General features: G+C 46.4%; 1 protein-coding gene across 3 annotated transcripts in view; it reads right to left on the bottom strand.

Annotated features, from left to right (window-relative positions):
• Positions 1 to 27,210, bottom strand: part of KPNA2 (karyopherin subunit alpha 2) — a 557,358-nt gene that overhangs the window by 357,133 nt on the left and 173,015 nt on the right. For all 3 annotated transcript variants that reach the window (XM_044080878.1, XM_044080877.1, XM_044080879.1), the window contains exon 5: positions 16,013 to 16,281. In XM_044080878.1, the coding sequence (XP_043936813.1) occupies positions 16,013 to 16,281 (269 nt within the window). The remainder of the gene's footprint in view (positions 1 to 16,012; positions 16,282 to 27,210) is intronic.

Genomic DNA, 27,210 nt, shown 5'->3' with positions numbered 1-27,210 from the left:
ACACTTCTGATGGGGTTCCTCCAGTGGACTCCAGGGAGGACTGAAGAAACTGGGAACCCTGATGGGGGTTACTGCCCATCTGAAGGCACACAGAAAGACTGACCCTGGACAGATTAGGCCTAGTCACCCACAGCCAAGAAGGGCTGGGAAGGACCTAGAGACAAAGGGGTAGCCAAGCTGGTAAAGGTACTCTTCCTGGAAACTGACTGGATGAAGCCCCTCTGCCCTCCTGTGGCTGCAGCCACCCTCGAGGGGAAGGAGGAACCCCCAAGTACTAAAGCCTCCAATACTGGCCCCAAGTTGGTCTAGCACCAAAGCCAAGGGGAAGGGAACTGTCCAAAAACTCTGGGCCCAACCCCACCAAGGAACCAGCACTGATTTCACAAGGTGAAGGTAGAGGCTGTTGTGGACAGTGGAGCAACCTGCAAGGGACCCCGACTGTCATCCTGTCCATATCTACCAAAAGCAAACCCCTGGAAGATTCTGAGAAATGTCCCGACCAAGCTGAGACCTAGACAATGTCCTGCAATCCCTGGAAGGAAACCAACCCAGCTGGGAGAGAGCTATTGCCATCAGATCAAAGACAATAGGATCCAAAGCCCTAGTAGGATCAGACACGTTTACCAGAGTGATCTTGGGCCTTCCATGGAAGGCCCAAGCTGAGCAGGATCTGAAGATCTCAAAGGTGAAGAGGTATCTGACCAGAGGGGCTGATAAAGCCCTCAGAGCAAACAGCCCAGATCTGAAGCTGAATGAGAGCCTTATGGGGTATGGACCTTTAGGTCCCCGAGAAGCTGAGGGGGAACCTAAAGTCAGGGGCCCACACTTTGCTAACCCCTTAGGGAAATTTGTGCTCCATGAGATTTCTAGGACTGAATGCAGTGCAGATCTCATTCAATTTCAAGATGGGGTGTCCTAAAACTGTAAAATACCTCACGAGAGTCAGAATGGGGCACCTTCTGACTGCTGAAACATCTTTTAAAGCAAGAAGGCTAAGCAGACACAGAGATGGACCAAGAGAGTCCATGCACACCCCCCTACAGAAAAAGATGTCAACCCTAAAAAGGTAGTATTTTAAAATTAAAACTTGCTACAGGGAAAGGCAGGACCCGAGAAAGGATGGGAACCCAACCAGCTGAAGTACCAGGAGGGGAGGAATCTAGCAGTAAAGCACAAAAAACTAAAGCACTTTAAAGCAATTAGACAAAGGCAACAAACTCTGAACAAGAAACTCAGGATTAAGCAGAGCACTAGAATCATATCCAATCATTTCCTTTGCAAATGAGATCAGAGAGTTACAGGTCAGTAGGGGATTATGGGAAGAGGAGTTTGAACTCTGGACCTGTCTAGTGACTGCTCAGATTCAGGACACATCCACGAATGACAAGTATAGCATCAGATAGAGTATTGCAGTCAGATTAAAAGGTGCTTGAATTTAACAGAGCAAGTATGCTCTGCAGTACGTGAAGTTGCACCTCACATCCAACATTGCATAGTTTTGGACAAACCCTATGAAGGCATGGTCATTTAGGCAGGTGTAAGTTCCGATATTAGACATGCTCTTGCCAACTCCAGTTTTGGGATGTCTTGTCAGTGCGCAGGACCTGGAGTCAAATTCCAGTCGCTGAATAAAAGTTACAGGTTTTAAGACCTGCAGCAAAGTTAGCAACCTCACAGTATCCTGGTCATAAATGGCGCTATAGTTGCCTAAAGAAATGTTTGAACATGCTCTAGTTTACATAAAGTACACCTTCTCATACATCTGAAAAGTACAGTTTGTACCTACCATAAATGTAGATGTCTGAACTGGATAGCATCTGCAGTCATAACAAATGGGTTGTCCTGTCGTCAGGCAGCCCTTCGGTCGGCCGGATTCCAAAGTCTGGGTCCGGCTTCGGCTGATGTCGCACTTCACCCGTCATCTCTGCTGGTCTTCGGGTATAAAGGCATCAGCCGACGCCATTTTCCTCAGTGTTTCTTGCCCCAGATGCCAACTGCCCTCGTGGAAAGCTAAATTTGATAAATGCCAATGTTTCCAAAATAGTAGAAGGCAAATACAAAAAATAAACATGTATGTACATATATACAAACAAATACACCATAGGAGACTCCCCCCCCCCCCCCCCCCAGCTAGCTATTAGGAGGGTAAATACCCTAGGAGTACCACAGAGGGGAAGGAGGGAGGGTAATCCTGACTGCAGATGCTATCCAGTTCGGACATCTACATTTATGGTAGGTACAAACTGTACTATGTCCTTCATGAATGCATCTGCAGTCATAACAAATGGGTAGAATACCATAGCCAAACTAGGGGAGGAGGAATAAAAATTATGGTGTAGTCAGGATCCCTTGCAGTACAGCAGTGGCGAACCCTGCTCGGGATCTAGAATATAGAGGTAAATTATAATGCTTGGCAAATGTATGCACGGAGGTCCAAGTAGCCGCCTCAATAATTTCCTTGGTTGCCACTCCTCTTAAGAAAGCTGTGGTAGTGGCTGTAGCCCTTGTAGAATGAGGTCTTATGTTCTGTGGAACTGGTTTTCCATGGTAGGAGTAACAGAATCTTATGCAATTTCCTATCCATTTGGAGATTGTCTGTTTGGAAATTGCTTTTCCTTCCCTTCCTGTTGCATAGGCTACAAAGAGCTGGTCAGTTTTTCTGTTACCTTTGGTTCTGTCCAGGTAGTAGCGTAACCGTCTATGTACATCCAAGGTATGCAGCATTCTTTCACCTCAGTTTTGTGGGTTGGGAAAGAAGGTAGGTAGGTGGATTGCCTGGTTTAAAGACACTCTGGATACCACCTTAGGCATAAATGTAGGATTAGTTCTCATGGACACCCTGTCTTGATGGAAGATTAGGAAGGGTTGCACTGCCATTAAGGCCTGTAGTTCCGAAACCCTCCTTGCTGAAGTAATAGCCAGTAGGAAAGCAGTTTTCCATGACAGGTGGTGTAGATCTGCTGTTGCTGCTGGTTCAAACGGAGGGAGTGTCAATTTTTCTAGTACAAAATTCAAGTCCCATGCTGGTAATGGTGGTTTCCTAGGAGGTTTTACATTCTTGATCCCTCTGAGGAACTGCCTGAGTAGAGGATGTGAAAAGACAGGAGGATCAAAGCTGTATTCTGCTGAGATAGCTGATGCATGTATCTTGGAGGAATAGGACAGGCCTGTATGTAGAAGCTCTGCCAAGTACTCCAGAATGTTAGCAATATCTATGTTCGACACATCTTTTCCTCTTTCAGTACTCCAAATGACTAACCTTTTCCATTTTCCTGCATAGTTCCTTCTTGTTGAAGGTCTACGGGCTTCAAGGATAATGTCTTTAACCCTTTGTGAAAGGTCTGGGTTAGTTACTGCTATGTGATGTTCCAGGCAGTCAGTTGCAAGGTTTTTAGGTTTGGATGTATGATGCTGTAGTTGTTCTGAGTTAAGAGGCATCAGGGGTATTGACCACATTTTCTCCCGAGACATGCTCCTCAGCAATGGGTACCAGTGTTGTCTTGGCCAGTTCGGAGCTATCAGAATTATCCTTGGGCGTTCCCCTTTGATTTTCAGTAGTACCTTGTGCATCAAGGGAAGAGGTGGAAATGCATATGCTGTCAGGCCTTTCCAGCTGAAGGAGAGTCCACCTTCCATGCAAGTGGGTGGAATGTCCTTGTGCAGAATTTTTTGAGCTGGTGATTTTGTGGGGAAGCGAATAGATCTATTTGTGGCATTCCCCATTTCTTTGTGATGGCCTTGAAGATGTCCGGGTGTAGCATCCATTCGTGAGCATCCGAGGTGGTTCTGCTTAAAATGTCTGCTAGGGTGTTGTCTTTTCCCGGTACAAATATTGCCTGTAACTGGATATTGTAGCTTAGAGCCAGATTCCAAAGGTCCAGTCATTCTGCATAGGGGGTATGAATGAGTGCCTCCCTGTTTGTTGGTGTTGTCTGTCCTTATCAAATGGCCTTTGAGGAATGGTCTGAATTTTAGAATTGCCAGTTTTACTGCCAGCATCTCTTTTTGGTTTATGTGCAGGTGCAGCTGGTCCTGAGTCCACAGTCCTTGTACGCATTTGTCCAGCATGTGTGCCCCCCATCCTAGGTCTGAGGCGTCCGTTGTGATGGTTTGGCTTGCTCGGAAGTTGTGGAAGGGTAGGCCTGGGTTTGACTGGCATGCCTGAGCCCACCATAGGAACTCCTGTTTTAAGCATGGGATTAGTGGTATTTCTATTTCTAAGCTGTGCCTGTGTTGAGACCATAAATTCTTTAGGTACCACTGTAACTTTCTCATATGCAGTCTGGCATGTGGGACCAAGATTATGCATGATGCCATGAAGCCCAAGGCCTGCAGAACTTTTCTTGCTGTTAGTTTGTTCTGCTGTGTTAATGCCAAGTAAAGAGGGAGCTCTTTTTGTTTTTCTGCAGTTAGGAATGCCATTTGTTTTACTGTGTCCAATTCCGCGCCCAAGAAAGTTCTTGTCTGGGATGGTATCAGCCTTGACTTTTGTAAATTGACTGTGTATCCCAGGGCTTGTAGCAAGTAAATGACCCTTTGTAAATCTGTTGTCAGCTTGCTTTTGTTGTCCGCTTGTAACAGGCAGTCGTCCAGGTAAGGATAAATTTGGATTCCCTGTACTCTGCAGTGAGCGATTACTGATGCCAGGCATTTTGTGAATACTCTGGGCGCAGTAGATAAGCCAAAGGGCAATGCTGAGAATTGATAATGCTCTGATCCTGCAAGAAATCTGAGGTATCTTCTGCAATTTGGTCGAATGGGGATGTGCAGGTATGCCTCCTTGAGATCTAGAGTTACCAGCCAACACTCCTTGCCCAGCATGGGAAGAAGTTGCTGTAGGGTCAGCATTTTGAATTTTGGGACAATGATGTATGTGTTTAAGATGGACAGGTCGAGAATAGGTCTCCAGTTTTTCTCTTCTTGGTACTAGGAAGAGTCTGGAGTAGAATCCTTTGCCCTGTTCTGTCATTGGTACTCTTTCCACAGCTCTCATCTTTATTAATTCCGCTATCTGGTGCAGGGCTTCTATTTTTTGATTTGGGGGCAGGTTTGGCATTCCTCTTTTTACTGGTAAAGTGTGGAAGTGGAACTGGTAGCCTTGGTCTATGGTTTGCAAAATCCACTTGTCTTTTGTGATGTAGTGCCAATTTTTCGAGAATAAGGCTAACTTTCCGCCTAATGGTGCTGCTATTTGCTCCCTGGTAGGCGGAGTCAGAACCAAGTCACTGATTGTCCTGTTGCAGTGGCTGTGGTTGTGTCTGCCTCGGTTATTGCCTTGCCACTGTCGTCCTCTGTAGGCACCTCCTCTGGATTGACTTCTGCCCCTAGAGCGTCTGTTCCTGCCCCTTTGTGATCTTGTGGAGTCAGGAAAGGACCAATTTTTGGCAGGCCAGTTCCTGCTAAACCTTGGTGGCTGAACCTGTAGGAAATCTGTTTGTACAGATTTTGCCTTCTCTTCCATTTTCTTCATTACCTGCTGGGCGGGTTCCCCAAATAGACTGGCCTTATCCATAGGAGCATCCAATAGCTTAGCTTTAACATGATCCGGTAAGACCTGTTCTTTCAACCATGCATGCCTTCTTATCACTGTGCCAGTCATGGCCGATCTAAATGAAGCCTCCAGTGCATCATAGCCACATTTTAAGGAATGGTTACTAACCTGCTGGATGTTATTCACCATTTCTAATACATATTTCTTATCTAAAGATTCATCAGAGGACAGCTTTTTAATTAACTGATCAAGCATAAACTCTTGGTATTGGATCATGTGAAACTGGCAGTTTAAAGCTCTAGCTGAGAGAGTAGCAGAGGTGTAGACTTTTTTCCCCCATCTCTAAGGACCTGGATTCCCTTTCAGAGGGAATAGGGTTTTTTGCTGTGGTCGAGGCTACTGCCTTAGGCCCCTGGGATATAGTTTTGGGGTCTGCAAGTGGGGCCTTGTATAGGTGGTGATGAGTGTCTGGCACCCTGTAAAATCTATCTGGTTTGGCAGGGGCTGGAGGTAAAGAATCAGGTGCAGTGCAGACATCATTAAATGCATCGTCCACAACAGACAGGACAGGAGGTATAGCCAAGGGCCTATGTTGTGGTAAGTGCAGAAAAGTCCTAAGCCTTTTTCTTGAATCTGAGAAATCTTGTCCCTGCCATTGGAATTGTTCTCTCATGGCATGTAAGGTTTCCCCAAAGGAGAATTCCTCTGGTGGAGAGGCAGCTGGAATGGATTCTTCAGCATCGGAATCAAAAGGAGCCTCTGGCTGGTCTGTAATGTCAGAGTCATCTGCAGAATCAGAGGACACAGGCTTGGGGGGCTCTGCTCTAGGTCTCTTTTCTGGGGGCTGAGAGGCCCTGTCTGGGTGAGATTGGGATCCCCTAATTAAGGATATTAAATCTTCTGCCAGAGTAAGCATTTGTGAACTAGAAGTGTGCCTGATTGAGGGGGGTTTAACAGGCACTGATTTAGCAGATTTGGCTGCTTTAGCCCTGGCAAAGGCCTTAATAGACATGGCTGCAGGAGGCCTAGCAGCACCACGTGCTAGGGTAGAGACATCCAAAGGGATGGTGTCTGATAAATTACTAGGAACCACAGTTTTAGGCAAAATTTCTGAGGCTGATTCAGGTAAGGTAGCAGGGGCCTCAGTAGTAGTCATGGATTCGGCTGAAGATTGACCAGTTCTCGGTTTCGGCCGAAACAGACACTCGCGGCTTGCTTAACCGTGGTTTCGGTCGAAACCGCGGACTGCGAGTGTCGGTCTTTCTTTGCGTTTAACAATTTGGGTAGTCGGAGGATCCGACTGCATAATGTACGCAAAATCTGAGCCGAAAAACTGTTCAGCAAACTCCGACCGATGCCTAAGCGTTCGTCGGTTTAAGGAAGCACAGGCCGAACAGGCTGCTACATCGTGGTCTGGGCCTAAACAAGGCAAACAGTAAGAGTGGAAATCTTTGAGGTATTTGTTTCCCACAAGTTAAACAGTTATTGACTTTTTCTGACATCGGCTGAGGCAAGAAAGAGTCCAACGGGGTACTTAGCTTTTAGAAGTCTTCGAAGTAGTATTCGGTAGTAGTAATCTCTGGATCTGACCGACCGGCACTTGCGAACAGCTTCTGCTTCGGGCGCCACGCGGCAAGAAAGACTGAGGAAAATGGCGTCGGCTGATGCCTTTATACCCGAAGACCAGCAGAGATGACGTCGGGTGAAGTGCGACATCAGCCGAAGCCGGACCCAGACTTTGGAATCTGGCCGAAGGGCTGCCTGGACGACAGGACAACCCATTTGTTATGACTGCAGATTCATCCATGAAGGACATCAGCAGCTGAAGAGATTCATATCTGACCATGCAAAAAATCTGAATACAGCATGTGGCAGCTAGAGCAATAGTCAAAGACCTAGGTTGTACAGAACTGCAGTGGCAAAGTGAGTTGATTCGGGACAAGAGGCAACAGCTGCTTTCATTGAAAGTCTCACATCAGCTAGCTGCTTTTACTTTCCTTAACATGAATGCAGATGCTATCTACAACTTAACTCAAATGTTCTTCACCATAAGAAAAAAAAGTCCAGCCCATCTCAACATGTAGATTCTGGTAGTCTGGTGTATATAGGGCTGCTCTCAATATGCCAGTTAACTACACTGGAAGTGGCAGCATAGGACATTTGATATAAATATGCTGGCTAGGTTTCCAGACTAGACTTCTGTTGGCATTCAACTTAGTTTTGGAGCAATTTGAACAGTTGAGCAGTGTACGCTTAACTGTCAATATATTGCGACTGCTCAATGGATTAACAATTACTCCTTTCTTGCTTGCTGCAACTACAGAACTGTTGCTCCAGTAAGGCCCATCCTTGCTTAGGGGCAAAATTGTTGTGCTAGTGTGGGATTTGCTCACAGTGCTCTCCATGCACTCCTGGACACTAGGACAAGTGCATCAGAAAGGAGTACTACCAAGAAATGTGCCCACAACCAAGACCATAAGACACTCAGGAAAGGGCTTTAGTGGTTAAAGCCCCTTGTTTCACTTGTCAATGAAGGAAATTGTGAAGGATTGAGACCCCCCCCCCCTTAATGGGGAGACCAACAACCCTCAGGGGAATCCATGTACTTTTACACTGCACCTACACAGGACAGGCCACAGGATATGCAATGGAGATGCCCCAGGTATGGGGCTGCTCAAATCATTGGTGCAAGCTATCCAGAATATTTAAAACCAGACTCACAGGGAGACCAAAGCAAGGTGTATCCAACAAGGTGCAATTATCCTGCCAGAAAATCTCCGTTAGGAAAGCCAGACTAAAGGATTCCTTGATCTGCAGGACCTAGGAGGGGCCTACTCCAGCCACCGACTCAGCTAGGTCCCAAGCCAATACCAGTACAGAGAAATACAGGCCCAAAGCAAGCACAGGGGCAGAACAGCAGAGCAAACCCCAAACCTACATCTCTGGGATACAGACTACTGTAGCTTGATGCACAAAGGTCATGATAATGGCTACAAATTAGACTTCATGCACTGACTGGAAACATGGAGGGGCATCCCATCTAGGGTTGAAGATGGCGCATCTAGATATGGGAGGGCTAGCTCTACCCTCATGAGTAGAATGATTCTCAGGCAAAGGAGATGCTATAATACCCAATGTAGACCTTGCAGACCTTGAAGCAGTGAAAGAGCTTGTAGGGTCAGGGCAGAGGTTTGTCCAGCTATGAAGTGGGGAGAACCAGAATGAAGAAGCAGGCACTGGAGAGAACTCCAGATTACTGCCAGGAAGACTGGAACTGACCAGACACTGCAGACAAGGGCTCAGTCTCAAAAGGTGGAAAACAAGTTATGTACTCAACATAATGTTCGATGTAGTCCTCTCGCCTCACATTACCAGTGGGTTTGGAGCCAAATGTTGGCTCAGACTCTGCCATACTTTCTAGCTCCAAGTCTTTCCATTGGCTGGGCCAAGATGGTATCCCATGCTGCACTGCTCTATCCCCAGATTTAGTGCTGGTGCTCACAGCAAACTTTCTCCATGCACAACACCTAAGGAAAGGATAAACATACCAAGAAAGGGAACTTTGAAACCAGGCCTAACCTCCAGATCCTCCAGGACAGGGGAAGGAGGGGGTAAGAAAAAATGTGAGGTGATATGGACTATATACATCAAATGTTATGGTGAGTACATAACTTCATTATGCAGTCCAATCTCGCCTACATTCTTACCTGTGGGAGGCTGTGGAAAATACTCCTGAGCACTGTGGAACCAATGGAAGACCTGCCGCTAGATACCACATCGAACTTGTAATGATTAACAAATGTGTGAGGAGATGCTCAAGTAGCCGCAGCACAAATCCAGACAATCTGGAAGCTGTAGATGAAGATACAGACCGGGTAGAGTGAACCTTCACCCGGAACAGTAAATCATTTGAGGTATAAAAGAAATACAACTGGAAATCCACCTGGACGTGACTTTGGAAACTGAGACCCAATTCTGTTTTCCAAAACAGGAGACCCAATTCTGTTTTCTGAAAATGAAAGACTGATCAGATTGAGGTCTTTCGTTCTGTGCAACGAAAAACGTAATTGTCTGCACAGCCAATTGAAATTCTGCCTTGAGAACTGAGGAAAAAACTGGCAATTCAGATTAACCGGTTACTGACACTACTTTGGGAAGAAAGGAGGGATTGTCAGAAAAACCCTGTCCTTTATGAAAATGGAAATAAGGGGGTTTGATTGATAAAGCTTGAAGCTCTGAAAAGCACCTGGCTGACGTGATGGCTACAAGAGTCTTCCAAGTTAAGAATTTTAAATCGCAAGTGGCTGCAGGCTCAAAGGGGGGTGAAGACCCTGTAGAACCAAGTTAAAGTCCCAAGGCATAACAGGTTCAGAGACTGGAGGACGAAGTAACAAAGTGCCCTTCATGAAAGCCTTACAGAGTATGTGCCATTAGATTAGGTTAGTCTGAGACATGAAAGGTAGAAATTGCCACCAACTGGACTTTAATGGTTGTGGCCACTGAGCCCTGGTTAAAAAGCAGATGGGAACTCCAATACAGATGAAATTGGAGCTGTATAAGGGTCAATTTTTGGCATGTGCCCAGATTGAAAACCTCTTCCATTTGCTGTAATAAATCTTCCATCTTCCTCTAGAGCTTTCAAACAGGAATATGAACCACCACCTGCAAAAATTGGTTAAGCCTAACTAATGACCGAAGTGGAGTAGCCAGGCTGTCAACCAGAGGGTCTGGAGAAGGATGGAGCTGCCCTGACATGCAAGTCAGGAAGTCTGTTGTGGGTCCAGAATCCAAGGAGCGTCCTTGAGATTGGGATGGAGAAAGGGGAACCAAATTTGTCAAGGCCAGTGTGGGGGCAATCTTGGATTGCACTTTCTGAATAACCTTTGACAGCAAGGGAACCGGAGGAAAGGCATATAGTAGACTGGAGGGCCTAACTTGGACTAGAGCGTCCCTGGGTGACTCCCTTGAGGGGGGATAAAGGTGAAGTAGCTGCTGCATTTGGCATTGAGGGGGCTGGCAAAAAGGTTGCAGCAAGGCTGACCCCACCTGTGGAAGATATGCTCCGTAACTTGACAGTTCAGGGACCACTTGTAAGGCATCAGAATAGCTCTTGGCCTGTCTATCACATTGGACTTCCCCAGAATGTGCATTGCTACCAGAAAACGTTGGGAAGACACTGCCCATTGCCCCACTCGCATGAACTCTGCAAAGGGGCTAGGACTTGGTACCTCCCTGCTTGTTCAGATACCACACCACTGACTTGAGTGGATTGCAATAGTGCCGAGAGGAAGAAAACTCTGAAGTGCTTGCAACTCTAGTAGCACAGCTCTCATCTTCAGGATGTTGATATGCAGATGCATCTCGTGCTCTTGCCACATATGCCTTGGACCATCCTGCCTAGATAATGCCCCCCACCCCATCTGGGAGGCATCTGTGGTCACTGCAGCAACTGGGGGCACAGGAACGAAGGGCTTTCCCACATTGAGGTAGTCTGTGCAAAGCCAACAACCGAGATCCTGTTTGCACCTGTCCGAGTGGAATAGGGTGAGAAAGCAGAAGAGGTTTGAGATTAATGGGCGAAGAGTAGCCACTGAAGGAGCCTCATATGTAACCTTGCCAGAGGGACTAAATTGGAGCAGCCATTGTCCCCAACAATTAGAGGACCCATCTTGCCTTCAACTCTTCTCAGAGGGCGTAAACCTGTTGGACAGATTCTTTCCTGCAGTAGAAATGCCTGCATGAAGACGGTGTCTTAATTTGGCACCTATAAAAAAGGGACATGCTGTGAGGGCAACAAGGCAGTTTTTTCCCAGTTCAATATGATTCCCGACTGTTGACATAGTAGTGTCCCTAGTCTGTAGTAGATACCTGGTGGTAGCAGTAAGGAGCCAGTTGTCCAGGTACAGAAACACTTGGAATCCCTGACGTCTGAAGTGAGACTGCCATGCATTTGGTAAACACCTTGGGGGCTGTGGTAAGACCAAAGGGCAGGGCTCGAAACAAAGTAACTAGCTCCCAGCTAGAAGTGTAGGGGACTTCTGGATGTCCTGTCCATATTTGTGGTAGTAAGCATCCTTGAGGTCGATGGAACACATGCACACTTTTCCCAACAATGGGAGAATAGACTGCAATGTGACCATTTGGAACTTTGACTTTTGCACATGGGTGTTCAATCGGCTGAGATCCAAAATGGGTCTCTGGTCCCCTGTCCTTTTCAGCACCAAAAGGAATCTGGAGTCCCTAATCCGATCTGGTCTGAGGGGACATGGAGGACTCCTTTTTCTAGCAGCTTTAAAACTTCTGAAGCTGTGCAATCCCTTTGACTGGGTGGAACATCTGGGATTTTCTTGGAGGGGGATTTGACAAGGGAATGACACCCTCTGAAAATTTCTATAACCCATTGGTCCTGGGTGATATCTTGCCAGGCCTCTGGGTACGAGATTCGACCACCAACAGTCTCTGGAAACACAGTCTGGCCTCCCATGAGGAGTGGCAGTAGGGAGAACCACTAAAGAAAGTCTCCAGAGTTGAGAGGGCCTCCTCTGCCCCTAGGGTGGAGTCTCGCCGAATAACCACCCCCTCCCCTGCCCCTGGAGGGGGCTCACCTTGTGCACCAGAAAAACCTCTGATTTCTTGAGGCACATTTTGCCACCCCTCTGGGCCTTGGGATAAGGCCTAAGGGGGGGGGGGGGGACTCCTACGGCAGTTTTCCTCTCCTGCTCGCACCTAGCGTCTCACCTTGGTTCTGAACAAAGAGGAACCATCAAACAGGGTGCTGGTGAATGAAGACTTTAAGGCCTCTGAAATGACAAAGGCGCATCCAGGCCTGCCTCCCAAGAGCAACTCCTGAACTTGATGCCCTACTCACTCCCTCAGCTGCGCAGGAGTGGTCTCATGGGAGGAGTTTGCAATAGGGTAGACATCTGAGCACTGACCTGGGTCACTGCCTCAGAAACGTTACCTGTGAGCATCTCAAAGATTCTTTAGATCTCTGGAGCTGTGTAAAGTGCGATTAGTAATTCAGTCACCGTAAGGTAAAGGTTGCTAAAAACGTATGCTGCCCATACTGGTCCATAGCCCTAGACTCCTTGTTAGGGGGGGTTGGATGGTGGAAGCCAATTCCTTCTGGGTGGCAGCTGCCACCACCATGGCATCCAGAGGTGGTCCCTTGGATAAAAATTCCTCATCAGGAGCAGCAAACAAATTTATTGGGTCTCCTGGGGACTGGCTCCAGAGTCAGGGGTTTCCACACCCCAAGACAAACCAAATCCAAAAGCTCGAAGGGTGGAGATACCCAGGAGGTGGAGGGCTGAGCACCAAAGGCCTTCAGGAAGACAGACTCCTCAGAGGGGGCTGTGGATGGCCAGTCACCTCTGCTTCAAAATCTAGGCTAATGTCAGAAAAACATCCGAGGATGACTTGGGAGACCTCAGATTCTGAGGTCTGGTGAGTCATCTTGGGAATCTGTGCTTCCTCTTGCAAGTTCTTTCTGGGTGGCTCCTCAGGCAAAAAACTGAGGGGCCCTCAGAAATATGGGGACCACTCGTGGGGGGTACCCTGAGGCCTTAGGGCTCTGCTGTCCAGAGAGATGGTGATCAGAGACCTGCACTAGTGTTGTAGGGGACAGTGACTGACCTGTATGATGCCACTACCTGGCCTGTGTGCTCTGCATGGCCTCAGACTGGTCCTCCTGGATCCAAAGAACAACCAGCCTCTGAAGACAGGAGTCAGGCTTCCCCATGCAGAGAGGGAGACTAGGAGCAGAGGGGTGTCCTGAAGCCTCTCCCTCACGTCCGACAAATGAATCCAGAGTCCTGAATCCCATGAACGGCGCTGATGTTGGAACTAAGCCAGGAGGGGCTGTTGGAACCGACCTAGGGACATCACACTGAGCCGAGCACTCCGGCTCTGAAAGCAGAGATGTGCTCGGTGGAGAAGTACTGATGTAGGTTGAGGGATCGGCTCCTGAGCTGCCTGGGTCGGAGCGGAGAACAATTTAGCCAGTACTAATGACTGAAGTATCTGAACCACTATCTACATCCACATCCGATAAGGTCCTGGAAGATTGAGGATAGGGAAGGAGATAGAGACCTCTCTGAAGGGGACCTGCAAGGAGGGGATACCAGCCTAATGCTAGGTGACCATCTCCGAACAGGCTCCAAGAAAATTGGAGCTGAAGCAGGTTCAATAACCACTGACTCTTCCTGCGACCGAGGACAATGGAACAGAGGATGTCAAAGACTTTGCTATTTTCTCCAGTGGCTGAGGAGACTGAGCCAGAGATCACTGTTTTGCTTTGGAAGATTTTGCCTTTGAGCTGGAAGCACTCTCCAGACCCTCTTCGAAGGAGGGTTTCCGAAGTCCCTTCAAAATCAATTTGTTCTTCCTTTCCTGAACATCATGCAGGCTAAAAGCATGACAAACTACACGATTCCTGGAAATGAATCGCTCCCAGACAGTACAGCGTGTACATCAGTAATGAACACTTTATAACTGCACTTGGAGCACTTCTTGAAGCCCAAGGGCTTATGCTCCTTAGTATCTTTGGACAGTTAACCAACAGCAAGTAACTAACAGCCCAAGGGCTTATGCTCCTTAGTATCTTTGGACAGTTAACCAACAGCAAGTAACTAACAAACTGTCACAGCCAAGCATGTGAACAAGCCAAACAGACAAAACACCAAAGATCTCCAACTCGAATGATCCTTGGACAAATACATGGGGAGGACTAATTCCTCCAATTTAAACTGTTTTAGTCCAAGGGAAGACTTTAGCACACAAAAGCAAGGGGACAGACTAGGTCCTCTAACTGAAATGGGCCTAGCCTGTTGGAAACTGCTACTGGGATACCACAGAATACACAAGAAAACACAACTTTTCCACAATAGTCATGAACACACAATAGCTAGTAAAATAGCTATTTGCAAAAACTTCTGATATAAGAAAAAGGATACTTAGCCACAGCAAAGAGCAAGACCACATCTGAGCTACACTAACAGCAAATGAGATCTGGGGATAGAGAGCAGTGCAGCATGGGATACCATCTTAACCCAGCCAATGGAAAGACTTAAAGCTAGAAAGTATAGCCAAGTCAGAGCAGACATTAGGCTCCGAACCCACAGGTAAGAATGTAGGCAATATTGGACTACATAACATCTAACACTTAAACTGGAATGAGTAAAAAGCAGTGATCAGCACCAGGAATGTGCAGGCAAGATCCACAACAGGAGCAGAAAAATGAAGGACCTTTGTGCCTTTGCTACTGGCTCATCAGCAGGCTGTTCCTACACCTTCTGCCTTTACCTTTCTCCTTAGTCGGTCCTTGTCCCTCAAGACTGAAAAGGCAAAGCAAATGCCCAGGATGAAGCTAAAGCAGGAAGAAATCCTTTCATAGCCAGTTTGGCCCCTACAAGTGGTAAAGATCTATGAAAACAGGCTTGCAGTCATTTAAATTTAGCCCCCTCCCTCCAGCAGCACAGTGGTCATGAGAATGAGGCAGTGTATGCCACCCCAAATGTTTGGGGAAGCCCAAAGTCTTAACTATTACATGGGAAACGCAGCACACCACACTAAACTGTTAGAGCCCTTGTTTACCATTAAGCAAAAGAAACTTTCAACTAGAAGCCAATGAGCACACATAAGCTGTTAGGATAGCAAGTGAACAGATTACAAAACAGCAAAGCTACACAGATAAAGTAGAAAGCTAGCAAGAAAAGTATGCAAAAAGGCACCAAGCACAAACAGTGGATTGTGTCACACTGAAGTCAGAAACAAGATCAGAGATTGTCACGTAGATCAGTTTGGAGCAAAGACTAACTACATTGGATCAGATAACCCACAAGTTGAGGCAGACCAAAAACACTGCATCATAAGTTTAACACAAACCTAAGATTAAGTGGTGTTCAGAAAGCTGAAACTAAAGCATTGGCCAAAGTTACAAATTGCTTACAGCGGCTACATTAGACCCATTTCACTGTTGCAGGCAAAGCATGCACTGAAAGTTGCATGCGGGCACCATATGTACAAAGAACTTATCACTACTTGTAGATCAGGGAAGGCAAGTGGCAGCTCAATTTCATAACCTGCAAGGCCAAATATAAAATCCCTTACATAGTTTGCAAAGATGGTAGTATCAAGTTAATATCTTGCTGCAAAGACCCATGGTAAGCATCATGTTTCACTCAGTGTTGAGAACATTTAAAAGCAATGCTTGACACTGCTGACTACCCAGAAATCTGGGCCCCAAGAGGGTGGTCTGGTGGATAACATTTGCAAGATTCAACATTTCAAAAAAATATTCTACTAATTACAATCCCAAACATCTGCCTGCAGAAGCTGTAGAAGTAAACTACATTTTTTCTAGCACACTTAAGTCTGGACTGGTATACAGAAAAGTAGCATTTTAAGGATATCTATGCAGATTTCCCCAATTATCTTATTTTCATATCAGTAGACACTTTGTTCACTTTAGCTTTCAGCAGGGAAAGTTAACTCTGGAATTAAATCCATGCTTACACATACCTGCAATATTTCCCAAAGCCCAAACAGCCTGTTCACTTATATGGGGATGGGGAGAGGTCAACAAGGATATAAAAGCTGGTATGGCACCCCCTTCAACAACAGCTTCAGTTTGTTCTGATGTACCAGAAGCAATATTTGTTAATGCCCAAGCTGCCTCAAACTGAATAGGGCTACACTCAGACTTGCTCAAGAAGGACACAAACTTGGCAATCAAACCAGCCTCAATCATATCATCGATGGGAGGATGACGCTCTCTTGATAGAAGTTTCCTACAGGGGAGGGAAGTAAAGTACATATTGTTAGCATGCACAACCAAAAAGCTTACAGAATACAGCAAACAAATGCAACCAGTAGTTTATATAAAGATTGCAGCACATTTTCTTCAGACTATTTCATGGGTTATCCCTTTTCAGATAGACTTATTGCACAAGTCTCAATGGTATTTACTTGCTGTTGTAAGCATCACCCTTGTATGCACAGCTATAGTCCTTGGTAAGCTACATATACCATGGCTTTAAACAATCTTCTAAAGGATGACCAGTCAATCTGGAAGCCAGAGGAAAAGACACTACCAAATTTCATACAAGTCTATGACCACAATGGGAAGAAGCCACTACAGCCCAGTCTGTTCTAGTTAATATTGTTTTGGAGTGCTTTCTAGCACATTTCTAAGGAAATCCCAATCCCTCTGCACCACATGCTCCAGAGACCTCAACCTCATTACCAAAAATCAACATGAAGGGACAGGTTCATAATCCAGACACTGCTCATACATGTCAAGCAGAGCACCTCACTGGCCCTGAGAAATCTCAATGAGTGGATGGGAAATAGAAAATTCACCCCAAGGATCACTCTCCGGCACTGGAACCAAGGACAGGTGGCATGATGCCAGGGTAATCCTATGGGCTAGGCTTGTAAATTCTCCAGGGCCATTAGCCTCCTACACCTATGAACCTATTAAGGATGTAGGCCACCTATCTTAAGGGGCAGGCAAAAGAACTTTTACCATAACATTCCATCTATATCGATCCTTTGTCATTATGCCTGGGTCATCAGATCCGACCTTTGAACAGAGCCAGCCATCTTCCAAACTCATGACAGCCACAAATTCTTGAGCTAAACTTACCCACAATCCCCCTCCCCTGGTTACCTCAGATTGAGCGTGCAAGTCAAAGTACCTAACTGAATCGGAGGAGATCCACTCACTACAAGCCTCAGTAGGGGGAAGGAAGGAGCGTCATAATGACTGAATGATCAATACAGATGGAACGTTATGGTAAGACCACTAATACTGTTCATACTCGTTCATTCCTTACAGCTACCTTTATTCCTGGGCTGCACTCTGACATTCCTGAGCACCATTGAACCAAAGGACGCTCTTCCCCTGAAGGCCAAATCTAACTTGTAATGGTTGACGAAGGTATGAGGTCTAGCCCAAGTTGCAGCTGCACAAAATGTCAAGTAAAGAAGCTCTAGCATGGAAGGTAGCAGAAGTTGCTACAGATCTATTGGAATGAGCCTTAACGGCTGAAGTCAGAGGGATATTGTGAGTAGTGAACAAAATGTTGATCTTAACCATTTAGCCAATGTGACCTTAGAAACAGCATATCCAAGTCTAGACCTGGAATAGGCCAGGAATAGCTGATCTGATTTGCGAGATGTCCAGATAGAAAATTTGCCTGTGAATGTCAAAGGTATGTAGAGAATACTCCTTTGTTAGAATGATTTGGTCAGAAAACTGGCAATTCAATGGACTGGTTGACATTTCAGCGATCACTTGGCAGGAAGTATTAGTTCTCAATGACATCTTTAAGAAAGTAAGGCCATTTGATGCAGAAAACTTGAAGTTCAGAGATGCGTCTGGCAGAAGTAATGGCGACCAAGAACAAAGTTTTCAAAAAAAAACTTTGTTGCATGAAAAAGCTGGTCCAAAAGGAGATTTAGTCTATGCTTGCATGACTAAAGACAGGTCCCATGGCTGGCTAGGTTCTCTAAAAAGGGGGTTTCAAATGATTTACACCTTTTAGGAAGGTCTTACATAATATAATGTGACATAAGGGAAGAGTCATGGACACCATTGTGAAAAAAAATTGTGAAAAACTGATATTGCGGCCAAATGAACTCCAATAGTAGAAGCAGATAGGCCAGATTGGAACTGGACAGGTATTCCAGTACTATAGGCACTGGTTCTGAAAAAGGGTCCATCAGTTTTTCCTTCAGCCAAATGGTAAACTTTCCACTTACTGAGATAAGTAGTTCTGGTGGAAGACTTATGAGATGCAATAAGAATGTCACGTACTGGGGAAGAAAGATCAGTCTGCCTGGCAATCACCAGAAGTGGAGGAGCCAAGCTGTGAGCTTCAGGCTGTTCAGATTGGAGTGAACCAGGATATGCAGATGGGAGAGAGTTGGATTGAGAATCCATGGTTGATCTAGAAGGTGAGGCCATAAGATTAACCAGATTTGACGAGGCCAATATGGCACTATGAGGACTATCTTGCTCTTCAACCAGTGGGCTTTCAGGAACTGGGGAATGAGGAAGAGGGGGAAGGCATAAAGCAGACCAGAGGGGCAATTGTGGACTAGTACCCCTGGGTGACTGTCCAAGGGGGAATCAGGACGAAGTAATTGCTGCATTTGCAGTTGGCTGGGGATGCAGAGGTCACAGCAAGGGAGACCCCAGCAGTTGAAAATCTGTCACTATAACAGGATTGAGACCACTCGTGTGGTTGCATAATGCACCTGCTCAGTCTGCTATGTTGGAACTCCCGGGAATGTGTGTTGCCATTAGAAAGCAGTTTGTAGCCATTACCCCTTTACCATATCCTCATGGCCTCTCGACAAAGTGGGTAGGATTTGGTTTCGCCTTGTTAGCTGATGTACCAGACTACAGCCATGTTGTCAGATTGTATTGCAATAGTCCCTGATGGGAGGGGATGAAATGCTTGCAATGCTAGAAGCACCGCCCTCAATTCTAGGACATTTATATGCAGATGAGCCTCTAGTTCTGACCACGTGCCTTGGACAGTCTTCCCCTGAAAAAGCCCCACCCCATCAGGGAGGCATCCATGGTCACTGTGGCTTTGGGCTGCTGGAGTGTGAAGGAACAAGACCATTGTGACCGCTTCTGCAACATCCACCAAATCAAGTCTTGTATGGATCTGAGTCACCCGAACCTAGGAAGATAGAGGGGAAATGAAAAGGGTACCACTGGGCGAGTAGTAACCATTGTAAAAGCCTCATGTGAAGGGTTCCATGGCAGCTTCATAACCAGCTAGAGAACAGAATGTGCTGTGGATCTTTCCCTCGAGGATGGGTATGAGTTTCATCCTTAAAATTCTGTGCTCTGGAATCTATGCCATGCAGGTTTGTATCCAACAGGACCCCAATGAATTCTATGAATTGGGATGGGGATAGGTTAGATTTTTGTCAGTTTATTACACCTAGCCTTTCTTCAGTGGAGTATGCCAAGGCTTTTTCCAATGCATATCTGGTGGGGGTGATGAGCCAGTCTAAACATGGAAACATCTGAAATCCTTGCAGTAGCAGGTGAGCTGTGACAACTGCCATGCACTTTTGAACACTGAGGGCTGTAAGAGTCTGAAGGGCAGTACTCTGAACTGGTAGACTTTACTCCCACACAGAAGCGAAGGGAATCTTCGATGGTCTGTCCATCTTTAGATCTTCACAATGCATACTACCACATAAAGAGCACATCCAGTCACCTGCCTCCAAGAGTTGGAGGCTAGACTTGACGATCCAGAATTTCTGTACCTCTACGAGTTTAGCACACAGATCCAAAAATCTGTCTCCAGTCCAGCGTCTTTTTGGCACTAAAAATAATCTTGAGTAGAATCCAGATCCTATCTGGTCTGGTGGGACTATTTGGATGACTAGCCGCTTTGAAATCTCTAATGCGGCTTCCTCCCTTTGACTGGGTGGAACATCTAGTAAGATTCTTAGGGGGCAGGGCAAAGATCGAAGGGAATATAACCTCTGGCTCTTTTACCCAAGAAATGGTGGTAATGGTTATCCAGGCAGAAGGGTACAAAGAAAAAGGACCCCCAACCACTGAGGAAAGCAGTCTGGCTGCTCTTCAGGAGCGCTGGTAGGAATGGCGAGAAAATTTCTGGAACCCTGGTTAAGCGGACTTCCTCTGCCCCAAAAGGGAAGTCTTCCATATGAGTTTCCCCCTCTGCCTCTAGGGGAAGACTACTCATATGTCATGAAAAGAACCTAGAGACTTTTGGTGCCACATCTTCCCACTTTTGGTTTCTAGAGAAAGCCCGTTGAGAGGAACAGAGACCCACGGCAGAAAGGGTCTTACCTTAGGTCCAAATAAAGAGGCTTCAATGGGAGCTTCCAGAAAGGAAGCCTTGAAGGGTTCTGTGAAATCACAGAAGCGCATCCAGGCATGCCATCTCATGATGGCACCTGCTACTCTAGCTGCTCCTTCTGATGCTTGAGAAATCAGACACGAAGTGTGAGATAAATTCAAGGGTAGTTAGAGGCCACTTTGTCCCAGACCTCATACAGCTCCAGCCAAAGTTTCAGAGAGCTCAGAAATTAAGTCTTTGAAGCCTGGTAAAATGTGCCATATAATTCAGGGACTTCAATGCAAAGGTCGCTGATTCAAAGGTACACTTCCCTAATCTGTCCAGGGCCCAGGACTGTTGGATGGGTGGACAGTCTGGCTTTCTTCCACCAGATCCTTTGTAGCCGCCACCACCATGGCATCTACAGGAAGACCTTTGGACCAGTGAGGACCACTATCTGGCAGGGACAAGATTTTATCTGGTTTCAGGGGAATGGCCTCAACAGCATCAGGAGCCTTCCATGCATGCTGCACAAGCTGGACAAGGTCAGCAGGTGGAATAACTGAGGAGGGTAGGGGGCCAGGCACAAAAGGCCTGCATTAACGCTCTTCAGAGATCAGGTTACAGGGCCACCATTCACTTCTCTGCTTAAGTACTTTGAGGACATCTCCAAAGGATACCTCAGAGGGTGACAGAGGGAACCCCTTCCCCATCATTAAAGTCAGTCTTCTGTGAGAGACTCTCCTGGGGAGTCTACGTGCTTCCTCTTACATGAACTTGTGCAATGAGCTTCCTCAGGTGGAGAATCTGAAGACTGTGCAAAAGGGGCCTTCTGTGAGAGTTCTACCTTAGGCCCCTGTACCCAGCATTTGCCAGGGGTGTCTTGTGTAAAAAGGGGTCCAGGAGGGTTGGGGCACTGATAGCACAGGATCGCCAGATGCAAGACCCTCCTCCATGAGTTGGAAGGCTGGTCCACCCAAGGAGGTCACACATAGCTCAAGCAAATCAGCCTGCCAGCAGTCCCTGGATGGCTGTGAAAAACAGGAGTATGTACGCCACAGCTAGCAAACTGAACAGTGACTGGAGTGACAAGCATCTCCAGTCACAAAAGCAACTGCGACTCCTTAGGAGGTCCATGTAAGAAGCAAATTGAGGGAAGTCTGTGCTACAGCAAGGAGCTTCAAAGGCAATGGAGGAGACTAGGTAGAAGTCTTTGGAGAAGGGTGTTCACCTCCCAAGAGTAGGTCCTGGAGGGTTGATACCTCTGGCCATAAACAATTTATCCACAAGATGCACCACATGTTCCAAGAGGCTTCTAGTGGATCTCATGGACATAGCTGAAGGGGAGGCAGGTCTATCCAAGGATGCAGGAAACTGTTTAGATGGTGCTAAAATAGGCATCTGCACAGAACAGCAGTTATGACTTGTATTACTGGTGTTTGCAGTGGAGATCAGTGCTGAAAGTAATGTCTGCACTGAGGTAGGTGCTGAAGTGGTAGTTGGCGCTGGTAGACGCAGAAAAGGTGGTCGGTACCAAGAGGATAGTCAGTACAGTATAAATTTGAGTCCAAGCAGGAGAGGGCATCTAGACACTGGAAAGGTCTGCATCAAAAAAAAGTCAGTGCCAGTAAGGAAGTCTGAAAGTACAGTTTTGTACCTACCATAAATGTAGATGTTAAGTGCTAATACAGCTGCAGTCATAAGATGGGTCCTCGGTCAGCCGAATTCCAAAGTCTAGGTCTGGTGTCAGTTGTCATCGCTTCTTCCCTGACGTCAGTGTGACAGGGGTATAAAAGAACCAGCAGACGCCATTTTCTTCAGTTTCTTGCCCCAGATGTCAGGTGCCCCCAGAAGGAAGGAAGGCAATACATAAATTTATGTAATAATGCAATGCAATACAATCAAAACAGTAGTTGCAAGCAAATACACCATAAATGAATACCCCAATCAGGTTGTATGAGTAGGTGTTAGCCAATAGGCCTGTCCCAAGAGGGGAAGGAGGGAGGGAAACCTGGACTGCAGCTGTATCAGCACTTTAACATCTACATTTATGGTAAGTACAAAACTGTACTATGTTCATCGTGCATACAGCTGCATTCATAGCAGATGGGTAGAATCCCAAAGCTAAAGGGGTGGTAGGCACTAGGTGGAACCAGGATGCCCTGCAAGACTGCAGTGGCAAAGCCTGCTCTAGTTTTTGAGTATAATGGTAGGTGATAGTGCTTGGAGAAGGTATGCACAGAACTCCAAGTGGCTGCTTCCAAAATATCTTTGGTAGGAACCCCTCTGAGGAAAGCTGCAGAGGTAGCTGTGGCCCTTGTAGTGAGATCTGATGCCTGCAGGGACAGTTTTACCATGAAAAAAGAGTAACAAAAGCGTATGCAGTGGGCTATCCATTTCAAGATTGTCTGTTTGCTACAGGAGCTCAAGGGAAGCCAATTTCCATAGGACAGTTCTGATTTTCTGAAAGGCTTTGTTCTGTCCAAATAATGCAGCTGTCTGTGGATGTCCAAGGAATTAAGTAGTCTCTCCCCTTTGTTTTGAGGATTAGGGTAAAAGGGTAGGTAAGTGGATAGCCTGATTCAAAGCTAACCTGGATACCACCTTTGGCATAAAGGAATGATTGGTTTGTAAGGAAACTGTCCTGATGGAAAATGAAAGGCTGCACAGCCATGAGGGCTTGTAGTTCTGATACCCTGCGAGCTGAGGTGATAGCCAGAAGGAAGGCTGTTTTCCAGGACAAATATTGCAATTCTGTTGAGGCAGCTGGCTCAAAAGGAGGCAGTCGTTTTTTCTAGAATGAAACTGAGGTCCCAAGCAGGTACTGGTTTCCTTGGGGGGTTTATATTTTTAGCCCCTCTGAGGAACTGTCTTAAGGGGGTAAGAATAAAGGAGGATCAGTGTTGTATTCTGCAGAAATGGCTGAGGCATGAATTTTAATGGAGAACGAAAGTCCACTGCTTAGTATCTCAGCCAGATACAAGAGATTAGGTAAATTCAGTATTCCAGGATTCTGGCCCTTTTTTCATTCCAGGCACAAAAAGTTTCCATTTTGCGGAGTAAGCTTTTCTAGTAGAAGGCCTTCTGGCCTCCAAAATGACATCCTGCACCTCCTTGGAGAGTAGGGTCTGTTGTGAAGTTAAGGAATCTTCCATGCAGCCAGATTGAGTGTTTTCAGCTGACTGAAGAGTTTTGAAGCTGTGCAGAGTCAGAAGAGGCATTAGAGGTAGGGTCCATGGTGGGGAATGAGTCAGGCTCCTCAGGAGTGGGTACCAGTGTTGTCTTGGCCAGTCTGGAGCGATGAGAATCATCTTTGGTCTGTCTGCTCTGGTTTTTAATAGAACTTTGGGCAGCAGAGGAAGAGGTGGAAAGGCATAAACTGTCATTGTTGTCCAACTGAAAGTAAGTCCACTCTCCAGGCCTGTGGATGTAAAGTCCTTTAGTAGAATTTTGCCAATTGGTGATTTGTGGGAGGCAAAGAGATCCATGTCTGGCCTTCCCCATGCTTGAATTCTCTGTAAAAACTTGAGGATGCAACTTCCATTCGGGTGGATCTGTCATATTTCTGCTTAGGTTGTCTGCCAGTGTGTTTTCCTTTCCTGGCAAGTACTGTGCTTTAAGTTCGATTTGTAATTCCAGAGCCATGTTCCAAAGAGACATGGCCAGTCTGCATAAGGGGTATGAATGGGTTCCTCCCTGCTTGTTTGTGTACCACATTACTGTGGTGTTGTCTGTCCTTATCAATAGTTGACCTGGATGCAGAAGGTCTTGGAAAGCTATAATGGCATTTATTACTGCTAGCATTTCCTTTTGATTGATGTGTAGGTGCTTTTCTTTTTGGGACCATTTGCCCTGAATGCACCGATCTGTCATGTGCGCCCCCCAGGCATAGTCAGAGGAGTCTGTTGTGATGACTATTTGCTTGAGGCTTGCAGAATGGGAGACCTGTGTTTCTTTGGCATGCTTGAGCCTACCACAGAAATTCCTTTTGAAAACCTGGAATCAGTGGTATTGTTTCCAAACTGTGGCTGTGTTGAGACCATAGGTTTTTCAGGTACCATTGAAGTTTCCTCATATGCAGCTTTGCACATGGGATTAGTAGGATGCAAGATGCCATGAATCCCAGAGCCTGCAGGATTGTCAGCCTGGTGAAATTTGCTAGTTTTCTGAAGTATTTAGTTAGTTGCCCCTGTTTTTCTGGCATGAAGTAGGCCATCTGGGTGACTGTGTCCAAGTTGGCACCCAGGAAAATTATCGTTTCAGAGGGTATTAGCCTTGATTTCTTTTTGTTGACTGTGTATCCCAGAGAATTCAACATTACAAAAGCCAGACGTTTCAGAAGTATGTACTTGCTGTCCGCTTGGATAAGGCAGTCTTCCAAATATGGGTATATTGGTATCCCTTGAAGTCTGCAGTAGGCAATTACTGATGCCAGGCATTTCGTGAATACTCTGGGCGCAGTAGATAAGCCAAAGGGCAATGCAGAGAATTGATAATGGGTTGAACCTGCAAGAAATCTGAGGTATCTTCTGCAATCTTGTCTGATTAGGACATGCAGGTATGCCTCCTTGAGGTCCAATGTTACCAGCCAAGACTCCCTGCCCAGCATGGGAAGAAGCTGCTGTAAAGTGAGCATCTTGAATTTTGGCACGAGTAAAAATGTGTTTAGGATGGATAGGTCCAAAATAGGTCTCCAATCTTTTCCCTTCCTTGGTACCAGGAATAGTCTGTAGTAAAAACCTTGACCTTGTTCTTGTGTAGGTAGGTACATCTTGAATAGCTTTCATGTCCATGAGATCTGAAATTTGTTTTGGTGCCTCTGCCCTTTGTGTGGCAGGTTTGGCATGCCTCATTTTTGGAAGGGTGTGAAAACGGAATCTGTAGCCTCTGTTTATAATGTCCAGGATCCATTTGTCTGGTGACAATGCCAATTTTTTGAAAATGCCAGTTTTCCACCTAAAGGTGCTGCCATTTGAGCCTTGCTTGGCATGCAAAGGGGAAAGTCATTGGGTCTGCTTTCTGAATGGCTGTGAACTATCCTCACCACCTCCATGTAGGAGCTTGCCATTGTCTGCCTCTAAACGATCCTTGAGATTGCCCTCTGCCCCTCTGGCACCTGTATCTACCTGTTTGGGGTCTGTCCGTGGCTGGAAAGGACCAATTTTTGGAAGGCCAATTTCTACTGAAATGTGGAGGTTGTACCTGTAAGAAATCTTTCACCGTTTGCATTGATTTAGCTTTTTCCTCCATTTTCTTTAATACCTCCTCAGCTTTAACACCAAATACATCTTTTTGCAGAGGGGCATCTAGTAATTTAGCTTTGACATGATCTGGTAAGGTTTGCTCTTTCAGCCAGGCATGTCTACGTATGACTGATCCTGTATCAGCAGCTCTACATGAGGCCTCTAAAGCATCAAAACCACATTGCAAGGTATGTTTACCCACTTGTTCTGCACTATGCATCAAATCCTGCAACTCCTTCAAGTCTGGTTGTTCAGGTTGTGACATTGTTTTTCAACTGTGATAACAGAAACTGTTGGTACTTTAACATATGGAACTGGCAGTTTAATACCCTCATGGTTAAGGTGGCAGAGGTGTATACCTTCCCCCCCCCCCCCTTTCTAAAGCTCTGGAATCTCTCTGAAGGTAATGGATTTTTAGCAGTGGAGGCCTTAATTCCCTTGGGGCCCTGTGAGAGTTTCTGGGTCAGCCGCATGGCTTTTGTATAGGAATTGGTGTGAGTCAGGAACCTTGTAATACCCATCAGGCTTTACTAGGGCTGGAGGTAGAGTCTGGGTTAAGGCAGGCCTCAGAATACACATCTAGAATGTCTAAGACAGGAGGTACAGCCAGAGGCCTGTGCTGAGGGAGCAAGAGAAAATCCCTAAGCCTTTTCTTGGAGTCTGAGTACTCTTGACCTTCCCAGTGGAAGTGTTCCCTCAAGGTATGCAAGGTTTCCCCAAGAGTAATCCTCGGGGGGGGGGGGGACGCAGAGGGAATTGACTCCTCTGCATCAGAATCTTCAAAAGGGGAGTACGAATGTTCCTGGTCATCAGAATGCTCTGAAAAAAATGGAGGCCTGGTCCGAGGAGGGGGATTCTTCCTCCACTCTGGGCCTTTGTCTGGGGGGGGGGGGGGGTTGATAACCCCTGATAAGAGTAATCAAATCCTCAGCCATTTTGAGCATCTGCTTTTTAGGCATGGGTCCTTGAGAAGGGCCCTGTGGAGCTTGTCTTAGTATGGATGGCTGCTTTAGACTTAGTGAAAGCCTTGATGGAAAAAGGCCTGAAGACACCTTGAGAGGTGGCAGACCTGTCTAAACTCTTGAGTTTCACTGCCAAGAATGCCAAGAATGCCTTCGGTATCGGAAGTCGGGGTGTGGGCTGAAGAGCCTGCAACCTCAGGTACAGTAGACACTGCCAATGAAGTGCCGTCGGTAGTCAGGGGCTGTGTAGGCGCCTCACTGAGAACCGGACCACCTGTAGTCTGCTTTGGCGTGGTGTCGGTAGAAGCCAAGGACCTCGTATGTCGGTCCTTATCTTTGCGTCTTACTCAAAACTGGAGTCGGAGTATCAGACATAATGTAATTAAATTTTTTGCAAAAATAGTGTTGGGCGAACTCCGCCCGACACTTAATGGTGCGTCTGTTGAATGTAGCACAAAAATGACAGGCAGAGACGTCATGGTCTGGGCCTAAACAAGGAATGCAGAGGGAATGAAAATACTTATGCGGCATTTGCTTCCCACATGAAATACAATTATTAACTTTGTCTGACATCGGTCTGAGGCAAGAAAAGTTTCCCCAACGGGGTACTTAACTTTCAAGAAGACTTCGGTTGCAAAATATTCGTAATCTCAGGAGCTGGCCAACCGGCACTTGCC

The sequence above is a fragment of the Protopterus annectens genome, chromosome 8.part0 (assembly GCF_019279795.1).
Source record: "Protopterus annectens isolate FY-2018-M chromosome 8.part0, PAN1.0, whole genome shotgun sequence".
NCBI lineage: Eukaryota > Metazoa > Chordata > Ceratodontiformes > Protopteridae > Protopterus > Protopterus annectens.
This window is presented reverse-complemented; position numbering and strand designations above follow the sequence as displayed.